The sequence below is a fragment of the Theropithecus gelada genome, chromosome 11, assembly GCF_003255815.1.
Source record: "Theropithecus gelada isolate Dixy chromosome 11, Tgel_1.0, whole genome shotgun sequence".
NCBI classification, from domain to species: domain Eukaryota; kingdom Metazoa; phylum Chordata; class Mammalia; order Primates; family Cercopithecidae; genus Theropithecus; species Theropithecus gelada.
Window position 1 is genome coordinate 78,762,574 of NC_037679.1, and position 26,764 is coordinate 78,789,337.

The 26,764-nt window shown below is 45.0% G+C and overlaps 1 protein-coding gene across 2 annotated transcripts; it reads left to right on the forward strand.

Annotated features, from left to right (window-relative positions):
* Nucleotides 1-11,241: 11,241 nt before the first annotated feature.
* Nucleotides 11,242-24,259, forward strand: PRKAB1 (protein kinase AMP-activated non-catalytic subunit beta 1). Of its 2 annotated transcripts, XM_025401255.1 has the most exons (8): nt 11,348-11,529; nt 11,727-11,894; nt 15,180-15,343; nt 16,821-16,914; nt 17,197-17,311; nt 19,412-19,545; nt 22,570-22,638; nt 22,885-24,259. In XM_025401255.1, exons 2-8 carry the CDS (start codon nt 11,736-11,738, stop codon nt 22,960-22,962), a joined length of 813 nt encoding a protein of 270 aa, XP_025257040.1. In that variant the 5' UTR covers nt 11,348-11,529; nt 11,727-11,735; the 3' UTR covers nt 22,963-24,259. The 2 variants fall into 2 exon arrangements, with proteins under 2 accessions (XP_025257039.1, XP_025257040.1); XM_025401254.1 differs by having other exon boundaries at nt 11,242-11,894.
* Nucleotides 24,260-26,764: the final 2,505 nt, after the last annotated feature.

Genomic DNA, 26,764 nt, shown 5'->3' on the forward strand with positions numbered 1-26,764 from the left:
TGGGCAAAGGATATGAACAGACATTTCTCAAAAGAAGACATCCATACAGCCAACAGACACATGAAAAAATGCTCATCATCACTGGCCATCAGAGAAATGCAAATCAAAACCACAATGAGATACCATCTCACACCAGTTAGAATGGCGATCATTCAAAAGTCAGGAAACAACAGGTGCTGGAGAGGATGTGGAGAAACAGGAACACTTTTACACTGTTGGTGGGATTGTAAACTAGTTCAACCATTATGGAAAACAGTATGGCGATTCCTCAAGGATCTAGAACTAGATGTACCATATGACCCAGCCATCCCATTACTGGGTATATACCCAAAGGATTATAAATCATGCTGCTATAAAGACCCATGCACACGTATGTTTATTGCGGCACTATTCACAATAGCAAAGACTTGGAATCAACCCAAATGTCCATCAGTGACAGACTGGATTAAGAAAATGTGGCACATATACACCATGGAATACTATGCAGCCATAAAAAAGGATGAGTTTGTGTCCTTTGTAGGGACATGGATGCAGCTGGAAACCATCATTCTTAGCAAACTATCACAAGAACAGAAAACCAAACACCGCATGTTCTCACTCATAGGTGGGAACTGAACAATGAGATCACTTGGACTCGGGAAGGGGAACATCACACACCAGGACCTATCATGGGGAGGGGGGAGGGGGGAGGGATTGCAGTGGGAGTTATACCTGATGTAAATGACGAGTTGCTGGGTGCTGACGAGTTGATGGCTGCAGCACACCAACATGGCACAAGTATACATATGTAACAAACCTGCACATTATGCACATGTACCCTAGAACTCAAAGTATAATAATAAAAAAATTTAAATAAATAAATAAATAAATAAAAGAAAAGGGGTTTAATTGACTCACAGTTCCCCATGGCTGGGAAGCCCCAGGAAACACAATCATGGCAGAAGGAGAAGCAAACAAGTCCTTCACAAGAAGGCAGGAGAGAGAAGTGCCAAGCAAAGGGGGAAAAGCCCCTTATAAAACCATCAGATCTCATAAGAATTCACTATCAGAAGAAGAGCATAGCGGTAATCGGCCCCATGATTCAATGATCCCCCACCAAATTCCTCCCACGGCACGTGGGGATTATGGGACCTACAGTTCAAGATAAGATTTGGGTGGGGACACAGCCAAACCCTATCAGGAACTGTGAGTAATAAAACTATATTTTTAATAGCAATAGTTTTCTGATCCATTGGCCTTACCATACATGGATAAACTCAAAGTCCCAGGTACCTTCTAGAACAGTATATCCTACCACATTTTTAAAAATACATTTTTAAAGAGTATTAAGGAAATGATAGATTCAGTACATTAAGGCAGCACTCCTCAACCGCCAGGCCACGGACCAGTACCATGGCCCATTAGGAACCAGACTGCACAGCAGGAGGTGAGCAGGAGGTGAGCAAGTAAGGCTTCATCTGTATTTACAGCTGCTCCCCATTGCTCACATTACTGCCCGAGCTCTGCCTCCTGTCAGATCAGTGGTGGTATTACATTTTTATAGGAGCACGAACCATATTGTGAACTGCATATGTGAGGGATCTAGGTTGCGTGCTCCTTATGAGAATCTAATGCCTGATAATCTGTCACTGTCTCCCATCACCCCCACATGGGACCATCTAGCTGCAGGAAAACAAGCTCATGGCTCCCACTGTTTCTACATTATGGTGAGCTGTATGATTATTTCATTATATATTACAATGCAATGATAATAAAGTACACGATAAATATAATGTGCTTGAATCATCCCCAAACCATCCCCCCAACCCTGGTCCATGGAAAAATTGTCTTTCACGAAACCTGTCCCCGGTGCCAAAAACACTGGGGACTGCTGCAATATAGTACATCTATACAGCAGTAGTTTTGCATGGTGACTAAGAACATAGACTCAAGAGTTAAATTTCCTATATCTAAATCCTGGCTTCACCACTTACTAGCTTTGCGCCATGGAACAAGTTACTTCTCCACTTGTGCCTTAGTCTTTTCTTATGTAAAGTGGGGATAATAACAAAATGTACCTCTTAAAGCTTTATAAGAATTAAATGGCTTAAAGCAAGGAAAGTGCTTAGGACAGTGGCAGGTATACAGTAAGCACTCTATAAATGGAACTCTTCTTGTTATGAAATCTGCAGCCATTACAAAACTGAGGTGGCAGGATATGGTGGCACACACCTGTAGTCCCAGCTACTCAGGAGGCTGAGGCAAGAGGATCACTTGAGCCCAGGACTTTGAGGCTGCAGTGAGCCATGATTGCACCTGTGAATAGCCGCTGCACTCCAGCCTGGGCAGCATAACAAGACCCTGTCTCTTTTAAGAAATTTTTTTACTTAAAATTTTTTTAATTAAAATTCAAAAATGAGGTGGAGCTGTATATGCTGATATGGAAAGATATGCCAAGGAAAAGGTACTAATTGCTTCAACTTTTAAAGAAGAGTGATGTAAGTACTTTTTCTATAGTTATAATTATAGGAAATTATAATTATAACAATTATAACAAAATATACCCCCAAAAAGTATACAAGAAACTCTCAACAGGTTATTTGAGGGGAAAGGAATTAATGATGTAGGAGAAGGTGTGAGGGAGACTTTTGTTTTTTATTCTGTACCCCCTCCCATACTGCTTGAAGTTTTTAACTGTGTTCATCCATACTTTAAAATACATATATTTAATTTTTTGAAAGGCCATAGGAATAGTCTTTGTTGCTCTTTATTGCCACCTAGGGGATGCCAGGGGCATTGCCTGCCATAATCACTGTCATTGCTGTTAACCCTATTGACTATTTAATAATTGATTTCACCTTCTTGATTAGTATGTTACACCAAGCAAGTCATGGCCTCCAACTTTCAGATTTTTATTGAATTTTGTAACAATAAGAAACATGGTTGAGAAATTGATGCTCTTTTGAAAAAAAAAAAAAGAAACAAGAAACATGGATTTGTAGTTAAAAATTTTTTTATTTTTTTAATTTTAATTTTTTAAAATATAATAAAGATGGGGTGTCTCCTGGTTGCTCAGGCTGGTCTCAAACTCCTGGACTCAAGCTATCCTCAAGCCTCAGCCTCACAAGCTGCTGAGAGCCACTGCATCCAGCCTAGAAAATTCAATAGATGTTAAAACAATTGAACACCTAGTCTGATCTTCCTCTCTGAATGACCATTCCCGCTTTATACTTGTAATCTAGATCAGCCTGATTCATTGGCCCACCCAAAATGATTTCATCCCTCACTCAATCATCTGTCCATGGTGCCTAACATGTTGACCTCTGCCTGGTTGCCTGCATTTGAATGCTGGTTTCGTGACTTTCTAGTTGTGTGACCTTGAGCAAGTCACTTCATCTCTCTGAGCCTCATTTTCTCCTGAAAAATGCAAGTGAGAATAATAGTAGATCCCGCAAAGGACAGTTGGTGACATTACATGAGTACATACCTCAAACGCAATGCCAGGTGCATAAAAAGGGATTGATAAATAACTTTCACTCTAACACCTACAGTCTTCAAATCTCAACTTGATTGTCACTTCCTTCAGCAAGCCTCCTCTGACCCCAGGACTTGGTCACATCCTTCTCACTAGGTGATGCTTCTTCTTAGCATTTGTCACAGATGACTGTTGGATGATTGTTCGATAAATGTATCTCTTCCCTACTAGATCATAAGCACTCAGGACAGAGCCTGGGTTTGATCTTGCCCACAATTCTCTCCCCGGTGTCTACCACAGTGCCCAGTGGATAGGAGTTTTTGCCATAAAAAAAATTATTGATAAAGAAATGAATTAATGCAGTTAGAAAACTGAAGATCTCCGAAAAAAGTAAATGTTAACTAGAACAAGTGCCATGAAATAGTTAGGCTCTGATGGGCTAGATGACATGAGTCATGAGACACTTACAGGGAAGGACAGGGTGGGGAAAGGTTTATTTTGTAAGACAGTTGAAGAAAACAAATTGGAAAAAAGATAAAGCGTACACCTCTACCGTTTGTTCTGGGGCTAACCCTATTTTCTTTGAGGTAAAATTCATAAAACATAAATGTTAATTTTAAAGTAGACATTTTTAAATGAACAACTCAGAGGCATTTAGTACATTCACAATGTTGTGCAACCACCATCTATGCCAAGTCTTAAAACATTTTCATCATCCTGAAAGAAAGCCCTCATTCCCTCTTCCACCAAGCCCATGGTCACCACCAATCTGCTTTCTATGGATATGGATATACCTATTCTGTATATTTCATATAAATGGAATCGTACAATATATGACTTTTGTGTCTGGCTTTTTTCACTTAGCATAATGTTAATATTTTTGAGGTCATCCACATTGTAACATGTATCAGTTCTTTATTCCTTTTAGTGATAGAATAATATTCCACTGTATGAACATACTACAATTTGTTTATACATTCATTTTGTTGTTGTTGTTACAGAGTCTTTGTCTGTCGCCCAGGCTGGGCTGCAGTGGCACAATCTCAGCTCACTGCAACCTTCGCCTCCCAGGCTCAAGCAAGTCTCATGCCTCAGCCTCCCAACAAGCTGGAATTACAGGTGCATACCACTAAACCCAGCTAATTTTTTGTATATTTAGTACAGACGGAGTTTCATAATGTTAGCCAGGCCAGTCTCGAACTCCTGGCCCCAAGTTGATCTACCCACTTTGGCCTCCCAAAGTGCTGGGATTACAGGTGTGAGCCACTATGCCGGCCTACAAACTCATCTCTTGATGGACATTTGGATTCTTTCCACCTTCTATGATAATGCTGCCCATCCCTGTTTTTGAAAGTCTCCATGGTTCATCATATCATGAAGAATGACAATCTCACAGTACCCTGGACCAGAAACTAAGACACAAGATCCGAATTATGATCTATGACCACTAACTTTTTATATAATTCAGCAAGCCATTGTCCTTCCTCATCTGTAAGCTATGTGATTGAACTAGGATTTTCATGCAAGTAGTTTATCTTGGGAGGCGTTTCTGAGTATTTATTTGGAAGATGCTCCTAAAAAGAGATAAAGAAAAGGAAAGGAAGCTAATCAACTAATTCCTTGATCCAGTTACTGCTGTGGACATCTGGGATGCATTTCCACTGGGGACCTCTGAGACACTGTAGGGAATATATCTCAGTGACACGAGAGCTAAAAAGAAATTATTTAGGTAGTTAGTGATGGTAAGAGAGTCCTCAGTAAGGTTTTTAACAAAAAAGCAGCCTCTAAATCATTTCTTTTTTAACAAAAAGCAGCCTGAAAAATCAAGCTGCAGGCATAGATAAGCAAGCTAGAGGCTCGCATAGGTAAATGCCAGCAGCTGTGCCAATAGAAAACAGATACCTGGAAACCAGATATATTCAACATGGAGGTTCCCTCTTCCCTTTTCTTTGTTGCCACGTGTGCAGATAACATGGCACCAGCCAGGTTTTTAAAAATCCCATTCGCATAATAAAAGATTAGAGTGGGATGGCCAGCCTCTTCACGAGTTATGTAAATGGCACATCTGGTCCAACCAATCCACTCCGCCCCAGGTAAATCATACACCACCTCCTCAAGCTCATCCATAAAACCAACCGTATCTTGCCCCAAACCAGGGAAACCCACTCAGGACCCCTTCCTCTGCATGAGAAAGCTCTCTTCCTTCTTTCGTCTATTTAACTTTCCGCTCTTAAACCCACTCCTTGCATGTCCGAGTCTTCAATTTCCTTAGCATGAGACATCGAACCTTGGGTATTACCCCAGACAAACGATGCTGCTTCATTAGAGTTAGCACATCCAACGGTCAAGGGAACTGGCTCCTCTGTCATTGGCTGAGGGCTTCTCTCAGGGTGTCTGCTCTGGTCCCCTCAGGTTCCCACTTCTGTCGACCAAGCTTTCTCCAGAAGGCCCTCAGAGTTGCACCCGCTCACAGTTAGGAAGTCTGGGGCAAGCATAGACGGGCACATGCAGATGGGGTATGATGGTCACAACAGCATATGTTAAAGTGATTATGTAACTTTGATCTTCAAATCCCTGGGAGCTTACATTTTAAAGAGGTGAAACAGAGACAGACTTCCTCTCATTGTTTTCACCTCCGTTGGATCTTTGCCCGGATACTGCTTTAGTTTGTCAGTTGTCCTCTAGAAAAGGGGTAGAAAGTATATATCCTTTTCTCCTCCATTCTTTCAAAGCTCTTAAAAGAGGATAGAGAGGCTGGGTACAGTGGCTCACACCTGTAATCCCAGCACTTTGGGAGGCCGAGGAGGGCAGATCACCTGAGGTCAGGAGTTTGAGACCAGCCTGGCCAACATGGTGAAACCCCGTCTCTACTAAAAATAAGAAAAGTAGCCGGGCATGGTGGGGTGCACCTGTGGTCCCAGCTACTTGGGAGGCTGAGGCAGAAGAATCACTTGAACCCAGGAGGTGGAGGTTGCAGTGAGCCGAGATCGCACCACTGCACTCCAGCCTGAGTGACAAGAGTGAAACTCCATCTCCAAAAAGAAAAAAAAAGAGGATAGACTTGAGTTGAACTTTATTAAGAACATTGTGTTACCTTGAACTGGGCACTTCTCCCTTCTAGGTCTCAGCTTACCCTATAAGTGAAGCTATTCATCTTTAAAAAATCCTTATTGAAAAAAAAAATAAAGATACAGGAAACTACACAAAAGAAATGTATGGCTTAGTAAGTCACTACAAAGCAAACATGTTAATAACTACCAACCCAAGTCAAGAAACAGAATTTTCTCAGACAACCTAAAAGTGACAAAATAAGGCTATTTGCCAATTAAGGTTGTAGACCAAAAGCTGTAGAATGAACTTCTTTCATTTCTATGTTGATGACTCTGTCACAATATTTGCATCTCAGTGAGAAGAGAACACAAGAATGTCTAGCAAAAAAAGATGGACAAGTCTCTCAGACATTGGCAGTGTTATTTACATTGGCTAGGCAAAATTCAGAAGGCCTGGGGAAAATCTGGTTAAGCCTTAAAAGTAAGCTTGTAATTCTATCCCAGTAGCCCACACACATTTGAGTATGTCTTAGTCAGCTCAGACTGCTATCACAAATCATCAACTGGTGGCTTAAACAACAGATTTATTTCTCACAGGTCTGAAACCTGGAAGTCTAGTATCAGAGATATAATTTGGATACTTTTCCCCCTAAATCTCATGTTGAAATGTAATCCCATGTTAGAGGTGAGGCCTCCAACATGGTGGGAGGTGATTGCATCAGGGAAGTGGACTTCTCATGACTAGTATAGCACTGTCCTCTTGGTGCTGCCCTCACAAGATCTGGTTGTTTAAAAGTGTGTGGCACCAGCCGGGCATGGTGGCTCACGCCTGTAATCCCAGCACTTTGGGAGGCCGAGGCGGGTGGATCACAAGGTCAGGAGATCGAGACCATCCTGGCTAACACAGTGAAACCCCGTCTCTACTAAAAATACAAAAAAAAAAAATTAGCCGGGCATGGTGGTGGGCACCTGTAGTCCCAGCTACTCAGGAGGCTGAGGCAGGAGAATGGTGTGAACCCAGGAGGCGGAGCTTGCAGTGAGCAGAGATCATGCCACTGCACTCCAGCCTGGGCCACAGAGTGAGATTCTGTCTCAAAAAAAAAAAAACAACTGTGCGGCACCTCCTCCCACTTTTTTTTCTTGCTCCCACTCTTGCATTGTAATACATCAATACATCAGCTCCCCCTTGGCTTCCTGAGGCCTCACCAGAAGCCCAGCAGATACCGAGAGCCATGCTTCCTGTACAGCCTGCAGAACCATAAGCCAAGCAAACCTCTTTTCTTTATAACTTACTCAACCTCAAATATTTCTTTATAGCAATACAAGAATGGCCTAATACAATCAAGGTGCCAGGATGGTTGATGAGTGGTGAGGGCTCTTTCCCTCAGTTGCAGATGGCCGCCTTCTTGCTTTGTCATCACATGGACTTTCCATTGAGCATGGGCATGAATAGAGAGCATGAGAGCAAGCTCTCCAGTGTCTCTTCCTCCTGTAAGCACACTGATCTCATCATGGGGGCCCCACCCTCACGAGTTCATCTAACACTAATTACCCCTTGAAGGTCCCACCTCCAAACATTATCAAATTGGGAGTGAGAGTGCTAATGTATGAATTTTGGGGGGATACGATTTAGTCTACAGCATAGTTCAAATGTGAAATTTCTTCCTGCAGCTACCTATGTTTAGTGAGAACACTGCATGTTCTCACAACATGTGCATATGTGTGTGGACTCTTTCCTCTGGAGGGCAAGAACTTGGTTTAGTTCACTGTTGTAACCAAGAGTGTACAACAGTGCCTGGCTCATAATTGGCACTCAATATCGCCATTGAGTTACTCGTGATCAGAGCCCTGGCTGTTCTTAGACGGGGAGGGTTCTTCAGAACAGTACAAATGTTTGTAGACAGGCCAGCTGGGGAGCCAAAGGTCTTTTTGATGAGGTGCCATGACCATGATGTGGTGGTGAGTGGCCAGGTGATCCAGAGTTCGGTCTCAGAATGACTTATGATCATCTGAGTGACCTCAGGCAAAACTGTTTGATCTCTGGGCTTCAGACTCTTCCTTATATAAAACAAATGGGTTGGTTAGTTCAGAAGTGCTATACTAATTCTAATCCATCCTATGGAGGAGGCCCCAAAACATGATCCTTAACCCTTTTAATCACGAATTTAAGGATAAATGAGATTTTATCTCACTCTGGGTGACTTTTAAGGACTTGAAAACCTATTTCTTTTTGGGCTTGGAGCTGCAGTGAATTTGAAGGCAGGGTTACGGGGGTTGGGGGGTGGGGTGCTCCTGGCTGTGGCTGTGTTAAAATTGCCCTGGTTTGTCTGGGGTAGAATCTAGGGTATTTGTTATCTGTCTTCACCCTGGTGCTAGACAGACGGCAGTGAGTAGATGATGCCTCTTACACAGTAATGTGTGAACAGTTGTACTTCCTGGCACACCTCCAGCCCCCAAGATGGAGTGGTCTGATATCCACATCAGCAGAGAATCAGAGAAAGATGAGACGTACTGATGCTTGGGAAAGTCACAAACCATTGTTACATAGATAAGTAACACAAAATGACCCCTGAGAGACACAGCTGGGACCCAAGTAGACACTTGTAATTGGAGAATCTACCCTACCCATGATTTTCAATATGGGCCCAATAGCTGATAGATACCAATGTTAGTTTCTTTGTCATGAAATCTTGATACAATATAGTAAGACTTTCCAATCAGCAGTTGGCGGCATCCTCAGGATATTGTTGATTCTATTTGATATCAAGGGCCGCCCATGCTTTCACTGTTATCTTATTCAAGCTAGAGCGGATGTTTTAAAACTTTCTTTGTGCATCAAAGTATCTGCATAGCTCAGCTAAAGAATCCACAGCTCATGTGTTCTTTCTTATCTCTCCAACTGTTTGGGAGAGATTCCCAAACTCAACACCCCACTGTCTCATGTAACCAAGTCAGGGCCACTATTAGAAAAGCAGCTCAAAAAAGATATCCTGGGTCATTCACAGTATCTTAGCTTATTTAATTCAGCAAGCACATTCAACATTTCTGATTATATTGAGTAAATTCAAATTCTCAGTCATCAGGTCCAGGAAGACCCTCCTGGCTCCCATCCCTTTTCCTGGTCTGGCTTAAGTCCCTTCTGGGCTCCCACAAAATCTCTTAGCTATCTATATTATTGCTTTTCTGTGGGTCTGTGCCAGCCTGTACTATATTAATTCCTTTGGGGCTGGAACCATATCTTATTTTTTTTATTAAAAAGTAGTACATCCTCACAGTAGAAAATTTTTCAAATACAGACCTATATAAATGAAAAAGTGAAAGTCCCTTTTCTGTCTACTCCTATTTGCAATCTCCCTCCTCTCCCCAGAGAAGACCACTATTAACAATGTGTTGTATACCCTTCCAGAAGTTTCCATTTGCAAGCCTAATAGTGCCAATAAAAGCGCTAACAGGTATTGAGTGTTTACTAAGAGTCAAGTGCTACGCTAAGCATTTTTATGCACGTTCCAATTAATTCACAAAATAAGCCTATAAAGTAGGTGTTATTTTTATTCCCATTTCACAAAAGAGACTAAGGTAACAGTTACTAAATGGCAAAGCCAGAATCTGACCCGGGCAGGCTGAATTCAGAGCTCACGCTCTTGAACATGTTCTCTCACTTGTTCCTGGACCTTGCAATATCATAGACACTTCCCCATAGTGACCTAAAAATTGTTTCTTCCTTTTTAAAAGTTGCTTGGTATTCTACAAAATGAATGTATTCCGTTCATTTTGCCATTCTCCTACTGAACAACTTTTGGGATTTTGTAGTTTTTCATTTCCTTATTTCACCAAGTCTAAGATTCCATTGATTGTAAAAAGCATCCAATTTCAGAAATTAAAATATATGGGGATATGGTGGGTGACAGGTGCATCTTAGAATATATTTTTGCATGTAAATGTTTTGTAAATAATGCTTGTAAATAATTTTCATGTGTGTATTTCTGCAGAAGTTTCCTAGGAGTAAAATTGTGTGTCAAAATGAAGGTGCATTTTTAAATTTTGATGCATACTGCCGAATTCCCTCCAAGAAACCTTATCTTAGTAATCTTGTGTTCCTCATTTCCTTAGCACAATGTCTGGTAATTTTTTAGGTACTAAATAATGTTCAGTATGTGAAATGCATGACCTGACCTGGCAAATGCAAAGTATTTTGAGATATTCACACACCATAAAACCCACAAAATATGACAATGACTGAGCTAATGCATCTTATGCAAAAGGATGTTGCAGAAGTGATTACAAGATATCTTGCAAAATTACCTATCAAAAGATTGCACACTCAATAAAAATACACTAATAACTCCAGCATTTTACAACCCCCAACCTACTAGACATAAAAAATTTCCAGAGATCTTATGGTCTGCCATTTTCTCAAATACCTGCAAGACTGCCTGCACCCCCGACTCTAATCTTCAGAAATCTTGATTCTCTGCAGGTCTGCAGTGCGGGCTGCATTTAACAAGCGCTCCAGGTTAATCTAATGCACTGTAAAGCGTGAGAGCACGTGCACTAAAAGGGCTTTAAGAAGAGGAGTTTCTGAATCAGATTTGCATTTTAGAAAGATCCCTCTGGCTGTAGAGTGTAGAATCAACTAAAAGTGGGCAAATATATCTAAATGGCATTATTCAGCCCAGCGCTTGAACGGCTCAGGTTGCCGGCGCGCTGGGGTGACCCCTGCCGGCACTCGGCAGCGCCTCGTCCCGGGCCGGGCCCTGAGCAGCCGGCTGCCGACTGCGACTGCGCGCTCCGAGGCCTGCAGAGACAGCCTCGGGGCACCTGTTACCGCACCGCTCAAGACCGGAAGCGGAAATGGAATCTAGATAGCCTCGCGCGTTTAGCCGGCCGCCGCCACCACCACGCCCTAGGCCGGGCCGACTTAAGGAGTCGCCGGAAGCGGAAGTCGCTGAGGGGTGGTGGAGCGGTTGGGAAAGTGTCGGTTTATTTTCGCGCTCCTTGCGTTCTCGCCACAGGTTGCCTCGGCAGGTAAAGCGCGATTGCGAGAACTCGGCAACGCTGCTGACTCGGCTAGAACCGGCTCCCGGCCCGAGCCCGAGGGGCGTGGTATCCCGGTGCTCCGATTCCCTTCCGCAGGCTCCTTGGGACCCGCGGTTCTGGGAGTCCCTTGCACAGGGTCCCTTTCCTGCAGTGGGGCTCCGTCCGGCTTCCCAGTGTCCCCGCAGACCCTCATCATGGGCAACACGAGCAGTGAGCGCGCCGCGTTGGAGCGGCATGGTGGCCATAAGACGCCTCGGAGGGACAGCTCGGGGGGCACCAAGGACGGGGACAGGCCCAAGATCCTGATGGACAGCCCCGAAGACGCCGACCTCTTCCACTCCGAGGAAATCAAGGTGCGAGCAGTGTGCAGGAATCCGATTCCCCTTGACTAATGTTGAGGAGAGAAACCCTCCACTAGATTACCGTCACATCTTTTCGAAAACCACCAGAACGGGGAGGGAGGTGGTACATTACCCGGTGCACCTAAAAGCCAGATGGTCCTGTAAGAGTCCTCTTAGCGGTCCAAGAACCTAAGTCTAATTACCAATATGAGAAAGTCACCCTGAGGGAGGAGGCACTCACTTCGTTTAACATCATTAAGGAGAAAGCAGCTCTGGGACAGTTTCAAATTCTTAATTAATTCAGAGTCAGCTAACAGTAATTGAACCTAGCTTCTGCTTTTCTCTTAGGTGTAATTAATTTCACCGCTTTGAGACAAATTCCCTCACCTTTACACAAACTGGAGCTTTTGTAAAAGTTAGTTTGGGAGTTTATTATCCATTTTGGAGGCAAACCAGGTACATACACAAGCTGAAAGTTGAGTGGAACAGCTGACGGCGGTTGCCAGAGGTGTTTAGTTCTGCCCAACACTTGATTCGCCCTAGTTATTTTTATTTATTTATTTATTTTTATTTTTTTTTGAGACGGAGTCTCGCTCTCTTGCCCAGGCTGGAGGGTAGAACCACAATCTCAGCGCACTGCAACCTTCGTCTCCTGGGCTCAAGCCATCCTGCCTCAGCCTCCCGAGTAGCTGGGACTACAGGTGTGAGCCACCATGCCCGGCTAATTTTGTGTATTTTTGGTAGAGGCGGGGTTTCACCATGTTGCCCAGGTTGGTCTTGAACTCCTGACCTCAAGCGATCCGCCCGCGTGGGCCGCTCAAAGTGCTGGGATTACAGGCATGAGGCACCACTCCCAGCCTCACCCTGCTTTTTTTTTTTTAAAGCGTACATAGAAAAGTCTTTCGACTTACAGAGGTCAGTGGGTAATGAGGGTCTGTTGGAAGGAGGCAGCCAGCAGCTACTGAACTTCCCTCTAGTGTTGTTTAAATATGACTTAATCGCGCTTAAGTAGGCCAGTGCAAACATTTTTCTTCCTGCTGCAGCCTGTTTAAATTCATCAAAAGCTCAGGTGATTTGACTCCTGCTTCAGCCACACTCCTGTTAACCACCTTCATATGGTGGATATTTCCAGCCTCAGGGTTCAGTCCAAGGACATTTAATGGTATTTATGTATTATGTCCGAAAGGAACTAATTGTTTCAAGGAACAAAGTAGGGTTAGGAAAGATAAAGCTGCCCTCTGCCCAACATACCTGTTAGTATCCAATTTCATGTTAATCATCATCCATTTAATTGCCTGGCAACTCATTCCATCTGTGTTTGTCCTCATGTTGAGCGAGGTGATCACATCTCACACCTTCTTTTGGATCTGTTTTGAGCCTAACTACAAGAAGCCTACTTTTATGTGGGCCTGCAACCTGTGGTTTGAACTTGCTTTCTGAATTTGTTGCATTCTTGAAGAGCTGTGTGCAAAGTGAACTTTAGAATCATGTTTCTCTAATGACTTGATGTCCTTTCCCCAGGAAGTAATTTTGGTCCCTGGTCCCAAGAAGGCTATTTAAGACACCAAAAGAATCAAACTACTTTGGTGTCTTTCTTCACCAAAGAAAGAACTACTTTCTTCAAGAAGTATTTGTTCTTTTACTATTCCAAAACTCCTCCAGCAAATGTTGAGCACACACATAATCTATGGGGAATGATTTCAAGCAGCGTCCATTCTCACTTCATTAGAAGTTACTGAAATCCCCAGATACCAAAAAAGTCGTGAATTCTTTTAATTACACTAGTGCGCTATTTTGGGTATAGTTATTCTTAGTGTGAAGTGATTCCAGTCTGTTGTTTAATATGTAGATCTTGTTAGAATTCAGCGAATGCAGGCATCATTTGGATAAGCTGAGGTATTTGAAAGGAAGGGGCTGGAAGCCTGCTTAACTCCCTAAAGAGTCTTCCAGCCAGAACCCTCTGCTCTTTTTAAGTCTTTGGCTCCTGACTAGGAAAAAATCGAAAAGGTGCATGACTACATATGTCATCCAGGTAGAGTTGGATGAGTTTCTTATTCTGGAATACCTCAGTTATACGGAACTTACCACACGAGGTTATCCTTTATCCTAATGAGGGTTCAATCTTTGTCTTGCTTTATTCCCCAGTCCCTAGACAGAACTTTGTGAGCAGTTTTTCCCCATCCTCAAAATCTGAATTTGCCCATTTTCAGGTTGACAGCTCTAGAATTGTTCCTCTTAAATTTTCATGTACAGTCATACATCACTTAATGACAGGGACATGTTCTGAGAAATACATCATTAGGTGATTTTATCATTGTGTGAACATCGTAGAGTGTACTTACACAAACCTAGTCTGCTAGTCTATTCTCAGGCTGCTATGTAGACATACCCGAGACTGGGTAATTTATAAAGAAGTTTAATTGACTCAGTTCCGCCTAGCTGGGGAGGCCTTAGGAAACTTACAATCATGGTAAAAGGCACCTCTTCACAGGGCAGCAGAAGAGAGAATGAGAGCAAGCAGGGGAAATGCCAGACGCTTATAAAACCATCAGATCTCATGAGATTCACTCACTGTCAGAGAACAGCATGGGGGAAACCGCCCCCATGATCGATTACCTCCACCTGGCCCTGCCCTTGACACGTGGGGATTATGGGGATTACATTTCAAGGTGAGATTTGGGTGGGGACGAGGAGCCAAACCATATCACCTAGTCTATACGGTGTAACCTATTGCTCATGGACTGTAAACCTGTATAGAATGTTATTCTACTGAATACTGTAGACGCTTATTCCACAAGTATATTTAAGGATTTGTGTATTTTAGTATATCTAAACATAGAAAAGATACAACAAAAATATGGTATAATCTTATGGGACTACCATATATACAGTCCATTGTTGACTAAGACATCATGCACATGAGTGTACTTCAAATCTTGCTTAATTAAGGAAGGAACATGACATTTATTAAGCTAGTCTTGGATTCCTAGTTGCCCCTTCCGAGTGGGTTTTATAGCTGCTAGAATTTTGATGTCAACCTCTTCAATGACAACAAAGCTAATTAGTAAGCACTCACTGTGTCAGACACTATGCAGAGCACTTACATGGACTGTCTCAGTCTTCACAACCTTAAAAAATATATTTCTGTTTTGCAGGCAGGGAAACTGAGGCACCACTAGTAAGTTTCCAATCCTATGAACCTAGGTGGTAACAGCTGCCTCTTTAGAATAAATTGTCAATATCGTCTGTTGTAGGGAGCTCGCTTATGGCTTTCTGAGTAAACTGCTCTGCTTCTAGGCACCGGAGAAGGAGGAATTCCTGGCCTGGCAGCATGATCTGGAAGTGAATGATAAAGCCCCCGCCCAGGCTCGGCCAACTGTGTTTCGGTGGACGGGGGGCGGAAAGGAAGTTTACTTATCTGGGTCTTTCAACAACTGGAGTAAACTTCCCCTCACCAGAAGGTAATTGCCTGGGGAGTGTTCACTTATTTGTCTTAACATAAATTCTCTTCTTTCTGAAACATCTCTGTGGGAGAATAGAAAACGGATGTTTGTATAAAATGGATGGCTAGTGGAAAAATGATTTTGCTTAATAAGTCTTAAGGTTCAAATGTTAAACCTTAGTGGTCTCTAGGTTTAGAGTACAGAAGAAAGAGACTATTTCTGTTTCACAGACATCTTTCACTTCAGATCCTCACCTATCTGTTCAGTCAGGACTTTTCCACAGAAACACAAAAATCTATTCCTAATGCAGTAAGGGGGCACTGGCCTGGGAATCTTAGAAACCCACATTTGAGCCCACACTGGCCACGCTGACATGGCCTAACACCTGAGCCTCAGTGTTCCTTTCTGTAAAGAGGGAATATTGGACCAGATGATCTCTGAGGGTTCATCTGACTTTGACTCTGTGTAATACTTTGTTTGAAAAGTACATGTTGGCTGGGCATGGTGGCTCATGCCTATAATCCCAGCACTTTTGGAGGCTGAGGCAGGAGGATTGCTTGAGGCTAGGAGTTCAAGACCAGCCTGGGCAACATAGTGAGACCCCCATTTCTACAAAAACAATAAAAATTGGCTGGGCATGGTGGTGTGCACCTGTAGCCCCAGCTACTCAGGAGGCTGAGATGGGAGGATTGTTTGAGAGGTCAGTACTGTAGTGAGCAGTGGTTGCAGCACTGCACTCCAGCCTGGACAACAGAGCAAGACTTTGTCTCCAAAAAGAAAAAATACATACTATGTAGGCATCATTAGCAAGGATTATAGTAAGACATTTTATCAGGAACCCCAGCATGGACTTCTGTCTTAAGTTGTCAGTGAGAGAACACCTTTAGTGAGTATTCCTGAGAAAATGAGGGAGAAAGTGTCAGGCCTATTGTCGGGCACTGCCTGCTTTCCAGCGGTTCCGTTGGAGAAGGAGGGAGCCACTCAGCCCAGCAGTCACAAGTCAGTTCAAGTCGGGACAAAACAACCCAATGAAAGGGCTCTTCCAGAGTGTGGTTTTTCGTTGTTAGGCAAGTTTCTTTAGAGAACATCTGAGCTTCCTATTCAGTTGATCCCTTCTCCTGCCCAAGGCAAAGTGACAAAGGGTAAAACGAAGCAGCTTGCTGTTTGTCTTGTGTTGTTATCCTCCTTGGCATCCAGGAGCCTTTCTAGCTTGAGAAGCACAAATGCCTGACTGTTGACCTTTTCACGTTGGGGCTGTGGTTTCCTGGTATTTGAGCAAGGTGCGTTTTCAGGAAAGTGTGTCACACTGCTGCTTCCTTATGGCCTTTCCAGTTTGAGATCATTATGCTGAATTGTCTAAATGGGCTAAAAATGTTTGTTCTGCAGCTGAACTCTTGGTTTTATGTGGAAACGTTTTGTTCTGTAGCTGGTTTGGCAAGTAAGCTCAGGAGGCAGCCCATCCCACTGAATTCCTCTGCTTCCTTTTTCCTCGCAGCCACAATAACTTTGTAGCCATCCTGGATCTGCCGGAAGGAGAGCATCAGTACAAGTTCTTTGTGGATGGCCAGTGGACCCACGACCCTTCCGAGGTACTCTTCCTCCCACCTCTGGTCCTCTGGGCGCCCGCACAATCCAAACAAATCACCTTCCCAAGGGATTGCCGCCAGGTCCCTTTGCCGAGCTAGTAAAAGTTCCTGTGTGTGGCAGAGCTGGACAGCAGCAGTAACTGTCAGACAGTTGGCATACTTGACCAAGATGAGCAGGGTGGCTAGCCAGGAGATGAGGCCTTCCAGCCAGGAACTCCAAGTCCTCTGAAGAAGAACTCCGCAGACCTTCCACGTTATGATTTCTGCCTGTCTGTCTCTTCCCAGCCCATAGTAACCAGCCAGCTTGGCACAGTTAACAACATCATTCAAGTGAAGAAAACTGACTTTGAAGTATTTGATGCTTTAATGGTGGATTCCCAAAAGTGCTCCGATGTGTCTGGTATGAACACAGTTATTTTATACCACATGCGTGCAGGTGGGGGCTGTACAGTCTAGAAATACTCTTGTTTCTCTTGCCTCTCTTGAGCTGAAGCTGCCCAATCAGATAGGCATTTGTGGCCCCCCCTTAAAGGCCACAGAACTTAATTCCTAACTGTCAAGTTGTTGAAATTTAGCCGCAAGGGAGGTATAAGTCATTTCCCTGGTCCTCTCAGGTATTCAGTAGGTCTCCTTGGCTACAGAAAGCAGACAGCGGAAATGGAACCATAGGTTGATCTCACGCCAAGGGCAGGGCTGAAGAGGCCCTGGAGGGTCGCACTGAGTCAGTGACAGCCCAGGGCTGGGGAAGCCTGTGTCTCATCCCACTTGTGGTGCCTGAAGCATTTCAGCCTGACGGTGGTGAAGGGACACCTCAGTGACCTTAGCGGTCACTTGTGTGGTACATTGGTACCTTGTGAGAATCCCTTCAGGGAGGAGGCGGCTCCCCATGGGAAACAGCCTGCACAGTGCAGGTCTCCTTGATGGGAAGCTATTTGGTACAGAAATACAGACCCAGTAAAACTTCCCCATCTTCTAAGAGCGTTTCAGGCATCGAGGTTTTAGTAAATTGCTTTCCTTCCAAGCCCCCCGGGAAGAAACGAGCTGGAACATGGTTCGTACAGTTCAGGGGGAGGAGGGCTGCGATCTGAGGTGTTGGTGCCAACCACACTTCCCCTTCTTGGAGGCGGGGGCTTACCAATTCCTGGACCCTGAGGGAGGCAGTGGAAAGATGCCCCAGAAGAACATCTGGCGCGCTAAGAGAACAGATGCCGTTCAGCTGACAGTTCTTCGTCATTGTCTAGTTGGGCCTGGAAGTTCTGCCACCAGGATTTCTTGTTACCAGTTCAGAAATCTCAGGGGTAGAATGACCACACTGGGCTCACTGTGGTTGACAGTTTGTTGAGCAGGACTTGGAAATCAAATTCAGTGTGCTTTTATCTGGATAATTAGTCTTTTAGAGATAATGTAGGTTTTTTACAGATAGTTGGGAATCAGGGAATGGAGGAAGTGTGCCCAGATATCCTCCAAAATGTGTAACTTACTGGTACATGTAATTTTCGGCCACTTACAAGCTTTCTAGTCAAGTTTCCACCTAGGGAAAGAAAACGGAGCCCTCACTGATAAGAAGCTAATTCCGCGTTCTCTACAGACTTCTATTTCGACACTTACTTCCTCAAAATGTTATCTATTCCTTATGGCTCAGTTTTCTGCACTTAATGCTTTTCTCAGTTTCTTGCTGTAATATGGTTGGGTCACATAAAAGGGGCTTGTCCCCTAAAAAATGACATTGAGGGAATTGGCAGAGCTGGGGCATAGCAGATTTTCTCTGGACGAGCCCCAGGATCTGGCCACCAGAATCATCCCATGCATTCTTTGGATGATGGCTTGGTACCTTCCGGCTGGCCAGACGTCACTGTCCAGCTGTGCTAGCATTATGAAATCTTGCTCTTGTAGAAGCTTCTCAGTGTATCTGAATAATCCAGATACTCAAGCAAGAGTTTGGAAGGAACTCGAGTGTAATGGAGTTAAAGAGCCGTCAGAAATTGGGCTTTCAATCCCCCCCCCCACCATTTTGAAATACGCCTCGTTTAACCTGTTTTCTCCACTGCCTCTGTCTAAACAGACTGCCTTATCTTCTGTTGTATTGCGGCTGGCGGTGTCCATAACTTGGACTTAGCCACTTAATCCTCACTTAGTCTCCAGCTTCTTTGTGGTTTTGCCAGCCCAGCCTGAAGGGAGAAGGAAGTATTATTCTGCCGTGCATGTGGGATTACGTTATCGAGAACAGCCTCCTTGTGATCTGACCCAGACTCACTGGCTGGGCCACGTCTTCCACCAGGGCATCTGAGTTGACTACTGAGTTGTATGCTAGTCACCCAGATTCCAAAAGGGTTTTCTCCTCTCTGTTCTGCACTCTTGGAACCAGTGCATCCTTCAAGAGAACGTAAATCTGCATTGAGGGAACAAGAGAAAAGGAAGACAAGATGATGACAACATAAATAAGGCTGCTGCTAGAATGCCTGATTTTCCAAGTAAATGTCCTGTTACCATCTCCCAACAGAGCTGTCCAGCTCCCCACCGGGACCCTACCATCAGGAGCCCTACGTCTGCAAACCCGAAGAGCGCTTTCGGGCGCCACCCATTCTCCCCCCGCATCTCCTCCAGGTCATCCTAAACAAGGACACAGGGATTTCCGTAAGTAGGTGGGCGTCTGCCTGGACCGTCCTCCATGGGTCATGTTCAGTTGCTTTCTTTCCTGTGTCCACCTTTTGCAAAGCAGCAGGTGAGCAAGCTCAGCGTCGCCTCCTTGTGTGAACTGTGCCGTTCACCTCTGCTGTGGGGATGGGCTGATAGCAAGAGTGTGGATGCCGAGTGTGGACGCCGCCGCCTCGTCTTACAAAGCCTTTCTGCACTTTTCTTCCTTGTCCTTCACTCCTGCTTCAGCCTGAGCCCTGTTCCATTTAAATTTCACGACAAATTGTAATACCATCCCTTCTTAGTAAGCTACATACTGGAACTCATGCTCTGGCCCCCACATTTTAGAATCTAGTTTTAATCATTAAATTGCTTTTAGAAATATCTGTACTCCTGGATCAAAATTTGGGGTATCTAGGTAACACACATTTCTCCTCCGGGAAATCATTACCTGCAGAAAAGAAGTGTGTGTCGTCCTGGATCCTGAAGAACAGCCAATTCTGTTGTGATTCTGTTTTCTGTCCCATCTAACTTGGATTGCCTGCCCAGTCCACCTCGCTCTGGAATGTGTGGCACAGCCATAATTCTTAGGAATCCAGGAATTCAGCTTGGCCCAAGCTACGTCATAAGAGACACTGTTTCTGAGGCGCTTAAAGTGACCATGCTGCTACTGAACACCCCACCCTGAAGTGGAGGGCACGTGTGCCGAGATGAGGAGGGAACATGTACACGTGCAGGCGTCCCTACAGCGGTCCCTGCCGGGCTGCCAGGACAGGGTCTCAGTGCTTGTTACCCTACTCCAACAGGACTTGCCTTTCTCAGGTCACCTCCTGTGCTGGGAGTGCCCCTGCAGCTGGGTGGCCATCCTGCCCCTCCATAAGAGGACAGGGCCGTGGCCCACACTTCAAAGAGGCCGGGGTAAATGCCTGGCCAGAGACACACACCGATGCCTCCAGCAGGCATGCAGGGAGCTCCCTTCAGGTCAGAAGGGAGGCCCAGAAGAGGCCAGTGGTAAGCAGGACCCACCGTCTTTCCAGCACTGAGTTGGCAACAGTCTCAAATAGGCCACAGGTGAAGAGTTTCAAGGACATGTAGCTTCTGCCTTAGAAGCGCTTAGTCGACACTGCTTCCCTTAGCTCTAACTTTACAAAGGTTGGTAGGTTAGATGACTTTCAGTGCCCTCCTAAGCTAGTAAGGTTTTGTTTTTTCTAGAAAAGGGAGGCATCACTAGCCATCTTCTCTGATGGAGACTGCTGCTGGGAATAGACGAGCTGAGAGTGGCCCAGGGGGCTGTGAATATGAGAATGTCAGGACCCGTCTGTCCAAGGTAGCACCAAGCTCTAATGTAAACTGTGGTTACAGTTGTCATTACTAAAGCGTTAACATTTATTTTGCCCCAAACTAATCTTAAGTGCTTTTCATGTATTTAAGCCTCACAACCACTATGTGAAGTAGGTGCTGCTATTACCCCCATTTTAGGGATGGGGAAACAAGCACAGAGAAGTAGGGAAAACACTTACAATCTACTCTCTTAGAGATTTGCAGGAATGTCATACGTGGTTATTAATAGTCACCGTGTTGCACAGACGATCTCTTGAACTTACTCCTCCTGTCTAACTGAAATGTTGTGTTCTTTGACCAGCATCTCCCTACCCCCGCCACTCCTAGCTGCTGGCAACCACCACTCCACTGTCTACTTCTGTGAGTTTGACTTTCTTAGATTCCACTTAAGTGACATCATATGGGATTTGTCTTTCTGTGCCTAGCTTATTTCACTTAATGTCCTCCAGGTTTATCCATGCTGTCACAAATGACAGGATTCCTTTAAGGCTCAGCAGTACTCCATTGTGTATCTCGGTCCCTCATTTCTTTACCATTCATCCACTGGTGGACACCTACGTTGATTCCACGTCTTGGCTATTATGAATAGAGCTGCAGTGAACGTGGGAGTACAGATATCTCTGACATGCTGATTTCATTTCCTTGGAGTATCTGCCCTGTAGTGGGATTGCTAGATCATGTGGTAATTTTAGTTATGATTTTTGAGGAACCTTCATACCATTTTCCATAATGGTTGTACTAATTTACATGCCCATCAGCACTGCACTAAAAGTAGCTTTTAAGTGTTCTCACCACAAAAAAATGGTAAGCATGTTATGCGTGTGTTAATGAGCTTGATTTAGCCATTCCACAACATATCCATATTTCAAAACAACATATTGTACATGGTAAATATACACAATTTTATCTGTCAATCTTTGAAATTGATTACTTTTTTAAAAAACACCTCTTAAGTTCACACAGTAACTGGCCGAGCCAGCATTCACATCAGGCTGGCCGGTTGGTGCTCTCAGCAGCCACCCCGAACGGCCTCCCAGCAGGAGCTTGCTCAGTATTTGTTGACACAATGATTGGCCCAGTCTCTGGGATCCTAAGCCTACAGCAGTTGTTCTACACTTTTTTCCATTTGAATTGCGTTTATAAAAGTTGGGGGTATACAGTGAAAAAATAAATCCCAGTTTCTGGCTTCTCTTAAAACACAGGAAGGCGCGGCGGGCAGTTCTGAGTGCCAGCCCGGTGGGAACTTTTCCAGAGTAGTGGTGTCTTGCCCAGGTGTCCGTTTCATTCTTCAGGTTATTGTCTGAGTCTTACAGATACAAGTTTCGAATCCATTGCTCAGGAGCGTTTAGTGCAGACGGTCTCTTCCTGTGTTCTCTGAAAGTTCTTTTTAACAGACAGCCACTTTCTTCCTGCCCCTCCCTCCACAAGAGGACAGGGCCGTGGCCCACACTTCAAAGAGGCCGGGGTAAATGCCTTCAGCAGGCACGCAGGGAGCTCCCTTCAGGTCAGAAGGCATGACCATCTCACCTGTCGTCTTGGACAAGCCCTTGCGCTGCCTGACTTGGGAAGAGAGGTCGGCCTGAGCGCCGCCTCCTGTCCTTTGCTATCTGGCGCTGTGAAATAAAGGGGAGAATCTTTTTTTCCAAATCCCAAATGCTCACCACTGCCTTTGTTCCCTCACAGTGTGATCCAGCTTTGCTCCCTGAGCCCAATCATGTCATGCTGAACCACCTGTACGCACTGTCTATCAAGGTAATGCCATGTCTGTTCCCGTGAGAGCTGTGTTGCCCAGTGTGTGCTCTGAGGACCCCCAGCAGTGGAATGACCTGGGGGAACTGACTTAAACGGCAGCTTCCAGGGTCTGACACAGGCCCTCAGGCTCAGGTTCTGAAGATGGCCCGGGAATTTGTGGTTTTATGAAGCCCTTAATGATTCTCATGTACTCTGAGGCTCGAGCCCCTTAGTCCAGCCTTTGATCATTTCCACCTTGTTCCTTAGGATGGAGTGATGGTGCTCAGCGCAACCCACCGGTACAAGAAGAAGTACGTCACCACCTTGTTATACAAGCCCATATGAAGAGCTGGGGGCCGATGGAGGCCCAGGAGACAGTGCACTGCCAGGCTCCACGCGTGCATGCTTTCCCAAGAGGGGGCGGACTGTACATTGCTCATTTCACACTCTTTAGAAGACATTTCATACTTGCCCTGGTCCTCCTTGAAGGTTTGTCCAGGCAGAGCAGCTCCTGCAGCACCTCGGTCTGTGACAGTCCTCCTAGCACCCCCATGGCTTTGAGCCTCCAGGATTCATCAAGGCCAAGAAAAGAGGGGAGGGGCAGCAGAGTATCTGCAGCCCTGGCCCCTGGGTGCGTGAGGCCAGGTGCAGCTCTAAACCCGCATTCTCGATTCTTCTTAAGCCAAAAATGAACGCTAACTCCTTTGCCAGTAAAATTCTGGGAAACAGGGACTGAAGCCACACGTCGTTTCCAGTCGTCTGTGTGTTTTTGACAGCCACTTGTCCGTGTTGAGGCCTGGCTGTGGAACTAAGTACAGTGTTGGTCTTGCCTCTCCTTCCAAATCAGCAATAGATTGTCTCTCGGCTCCAGGGAGGTGTCATTTCTATAGAAATTAGAAGCCGTCTGATTTCTAGATGAAGTTTTACAATTGTTTCCTATAGTCGCGTGCGCTAAGTACTCTGTAAGCAGAGGTGACTGGCTGTGCAGCCTTAAGGCAATTTTTTAAGTCACCACGACTGGAAGTCATGTGAACTCTGCTCAGCAATAATCTGTTCTCAGAACAGACCTCTCAACCCACTGCCGGATTTCTCCATTCAGCTGGATGATCCTGAGGACCAACCGGTTAGCTGGCAGGTCGTCCAGCTTTTTATTTCAGTCATAATAGATGACGGTGTTAACCGTGAAAACTTGAGAGGCACTCTACCCTCCTCCCTGTAAAATCAACACAGTGTGATTTTACAAGGTCCCGTGGCACCTTGCTCGGGACCTCTGCCCCTAGTTAGCAAGCAAGACGGTAGCAGTTGCTGCTGCTGATTCTGAAAGGAATGTAGAACTTGACAGCAGCCTTCTGAGTGTGGGTCAGGAAGATGTCCTTTGGACCAAAGCAGACTCCTTTACACGCAGCTGTTTCCCAGGAGTCGCCACAGATGTGCCCGCTATCCTAGGTTCCTGTGAGTCAGCGGAAGCTCCTCTTACACCCTTTGCTTCTGGTGGGAGAGGGAGGAGTGAGCTCCCTGGGTTCCAGTATTTACTTGGTATACCTGAGTTTGGGGGTACCCTTTTTTGTTACTGTTTTCAAAACAGTGAATTACTGTCACCTTGATGTACAAGTTTCAATAAAACTTTGTAAAAATAATTGGACATGTGCCTGGAGGAGCTCTGATTTTACTCAGTCCCTTGGAGAAGAGACGACTCTTCCAGAGTTGGTTTCAGTGCCATTCTTGTGGCGCTGAGCGGACAGGGCTACTCCAGCTGCCCAGGCCTGAGAACCATTCCTGTGACCCACCCATTCACACAGTTTGGAAGCCTGTTAAGGGACCCCTATAACTGAGCCCCTCTGAACAGCTCGAGTCACAAGGGAAAGCTGAAGGAGGGTAACAGCTGAGGCCCCTGGCTTCGGCAAGTTGGTGGTGTCCCCAGGCTAGACGGTTTGTTTCCTTTTACTCCTAAACAAGCCCTACGGGACAGCCTGGGATTGTGACCCTGGTGTGTGAGATACCAGGACATTTGTGGAGTCAGAGCTATTTTCATCCACTAAAAAAGGCTATGTCCTTCCTCCAAAAAGGTGGAAGGTTATGGGTGTCCCTTTAAGCCTTCTCAGGTTATCGGGGAACATTTTAAATTTAGCAGGAAAGCATGCTAATGAGCTCTACCCACTGGTGCAGAAAATCCAAGCTGAAAATGCTATGTAAAATAAGACTCGTGTACTGGAGCCGGTCACCCCGTGAGTTCGCCAAGCCCTGGGGCCACAGGGAACTTCCAGGTGAGGTCACTGCTGAGATGGAGGAGACGCAAAACAAGAGGACGTGGTCAGAGACAATACGTGTGTGCATATTCAAAGGATTTCATTTTCTTTAAAAAGCACATTATAGTCGGAAAGCCTGCCCACCAAGTGAAAGCCTGTATACCCAAGAAGCTAAAGGTTAACAGTGATTTTACAAAGGTGGAAAAGGAGACCTTGTTTTGCCCAAATCGCAGGGGCAAAACCATATGTCAAATTGTGTCCTATGACCAAGTAATCCTTTCTCCATTAGCATTTCCTTTATGGGTGAGGACTTACAGTTAGTTAAAGCTTAACTCAAATTGCTTTTCAATGAAGATATATTTTTCCCTCTAGAAACTGATAGGTGAATTTATAGAGCCAAATTAAAGCCTAAAAATTACTAAAATGTAAATCAGTATTGCAGGGCCAGGGCCACAACAGGAAGTCAAAAAGCCAGACAAGAAAATTGCGCCTGCACCTCAACTAGCTCAATTAGGAAATCTCCAAGGCTCCTAAGGCTGAGAGGAAAAACCTGGAACATCATGATACGATCTATGGCTGAGGTCAGAGACTGAACGAGCCATTCTAGGAAAGAACAAAATTTCATTTTAATTCAGTTCCTTCTGTATGAGCACAATTTCACTTTCAAGCATTTACTTCCCATATCTGATCCTCCCCTGCTATTATGTCACCTTCAAAATTCAAATGTCCCCAGTGCGATAGTACTAAGAGGTAGGGCCTTTAAGAAGAGATTAGGTCATGAGAGCCCCTCTTCTCATGAATGAAATTAAGGTTCTTATCAAAGAGGCTCCAGGCAGCATTCAGCTCATGTGCCCTGGCACCTTCTGCCACATGAGGACACGCAGCTTTTCTCCCTTCCAGAGCACCCAAGCACAAGGCGCCATCTTGGAAGCAGAGAGTAGCCCTCACTAGACAAGCAAACCTGCCCATGCCTTAATCTTGGACTTCCAGCCTCCAGAACTCTGAGCAAATGAATTTTTGTTCTTTATAAATTACCCACTGTCAGGTATTTTGTTAAAGCAGCACTGAATGGGCTAAGACATCCACCAGTGTTTACAAATGGTTTGAATGAATTGATGAAGACCCAAGACATGGACCACTCATCAAATCATAATGTTTCTGAGGAATAAAGCTTCAGCACTTCTCTTGACCAGCAAATTAGTGGAGAAACAAACTAGAGCCTTCTGCCCTGGTATGCCAGCTATAATTGTCTTCAGGAGAAAACACGGAAGTTGTAGATACATACACATTTCTTCTAAAACCCCAGTCATCCCTATTAGAATTGTAAAAACATCCACAGGGTCCTCCTAAGAGTCATCGTCACTGTAGTGAGCCAGACATTTGGAGAAGATCCCGAAAGCTGGAGCAGCAGCCGGAGCCCTGTCTCTGGGACCCCAGCCACTGGCTCTAGGATGAGCCACTGGGCTCTGCCCTCAGGGTTGGCTCCCACAACTACATTGTCTTGTCTTTCATACAACTAAAGGGCCTTTCCCCAGATGAGGATGCCAGCTCTTAACTGCTACTTCCCCCTAGAGTGAATTCGCCCAGGCCATCTGAAATACTCACTGGCCAGTGAGAACAGGCCAAGATGTGTATACCCTTGGTCGATTTTATGTTTCCTTTTTTGTGGCTCTCTGAAACACAGCCTGAGTTATGCAGAGTAATAAAGTCATTTTCAAGGTTTTTTCGTCTACCTCTAACAATCCCTCTAGGGTAAATAGAGTTCCGTTCATCATTAATAGACTCGAGGGAAAACAAAGTGATCAACACTGGACTCTATTTCCACTACCCCCACCCTTCCCAGCTTCAGGAAACAGCTTCAGCATTTGAGTGGGCAAATGAGAAACTATTTTTCTCATATA

Bases quoted from the DNA above. Each gene is read 5' to 3' on its own strand.
- PRKAB1 (XM_025401254.1), top strand. From the start codon at position 11,736: ATGGGCAACACGAGCAGTGAGCGCGCCGCGTTGGAGCGGCATGGTGGC. The intron at 11,895-15,179 runs GTGCGAGCAGTG...CTCTGCTTCTAG, and splicing joins TCCACTCCGAGGAAATCAAG to GCACCGGAGAAGGAGGAATT. The intron at 15,344-16,820 runs GTAATTGCCTGG...TTTTCCTCGCAG, and splicing joins AAACTTCCCCTCACCAGAAG to CCACAATAACTTTGTAGCCA.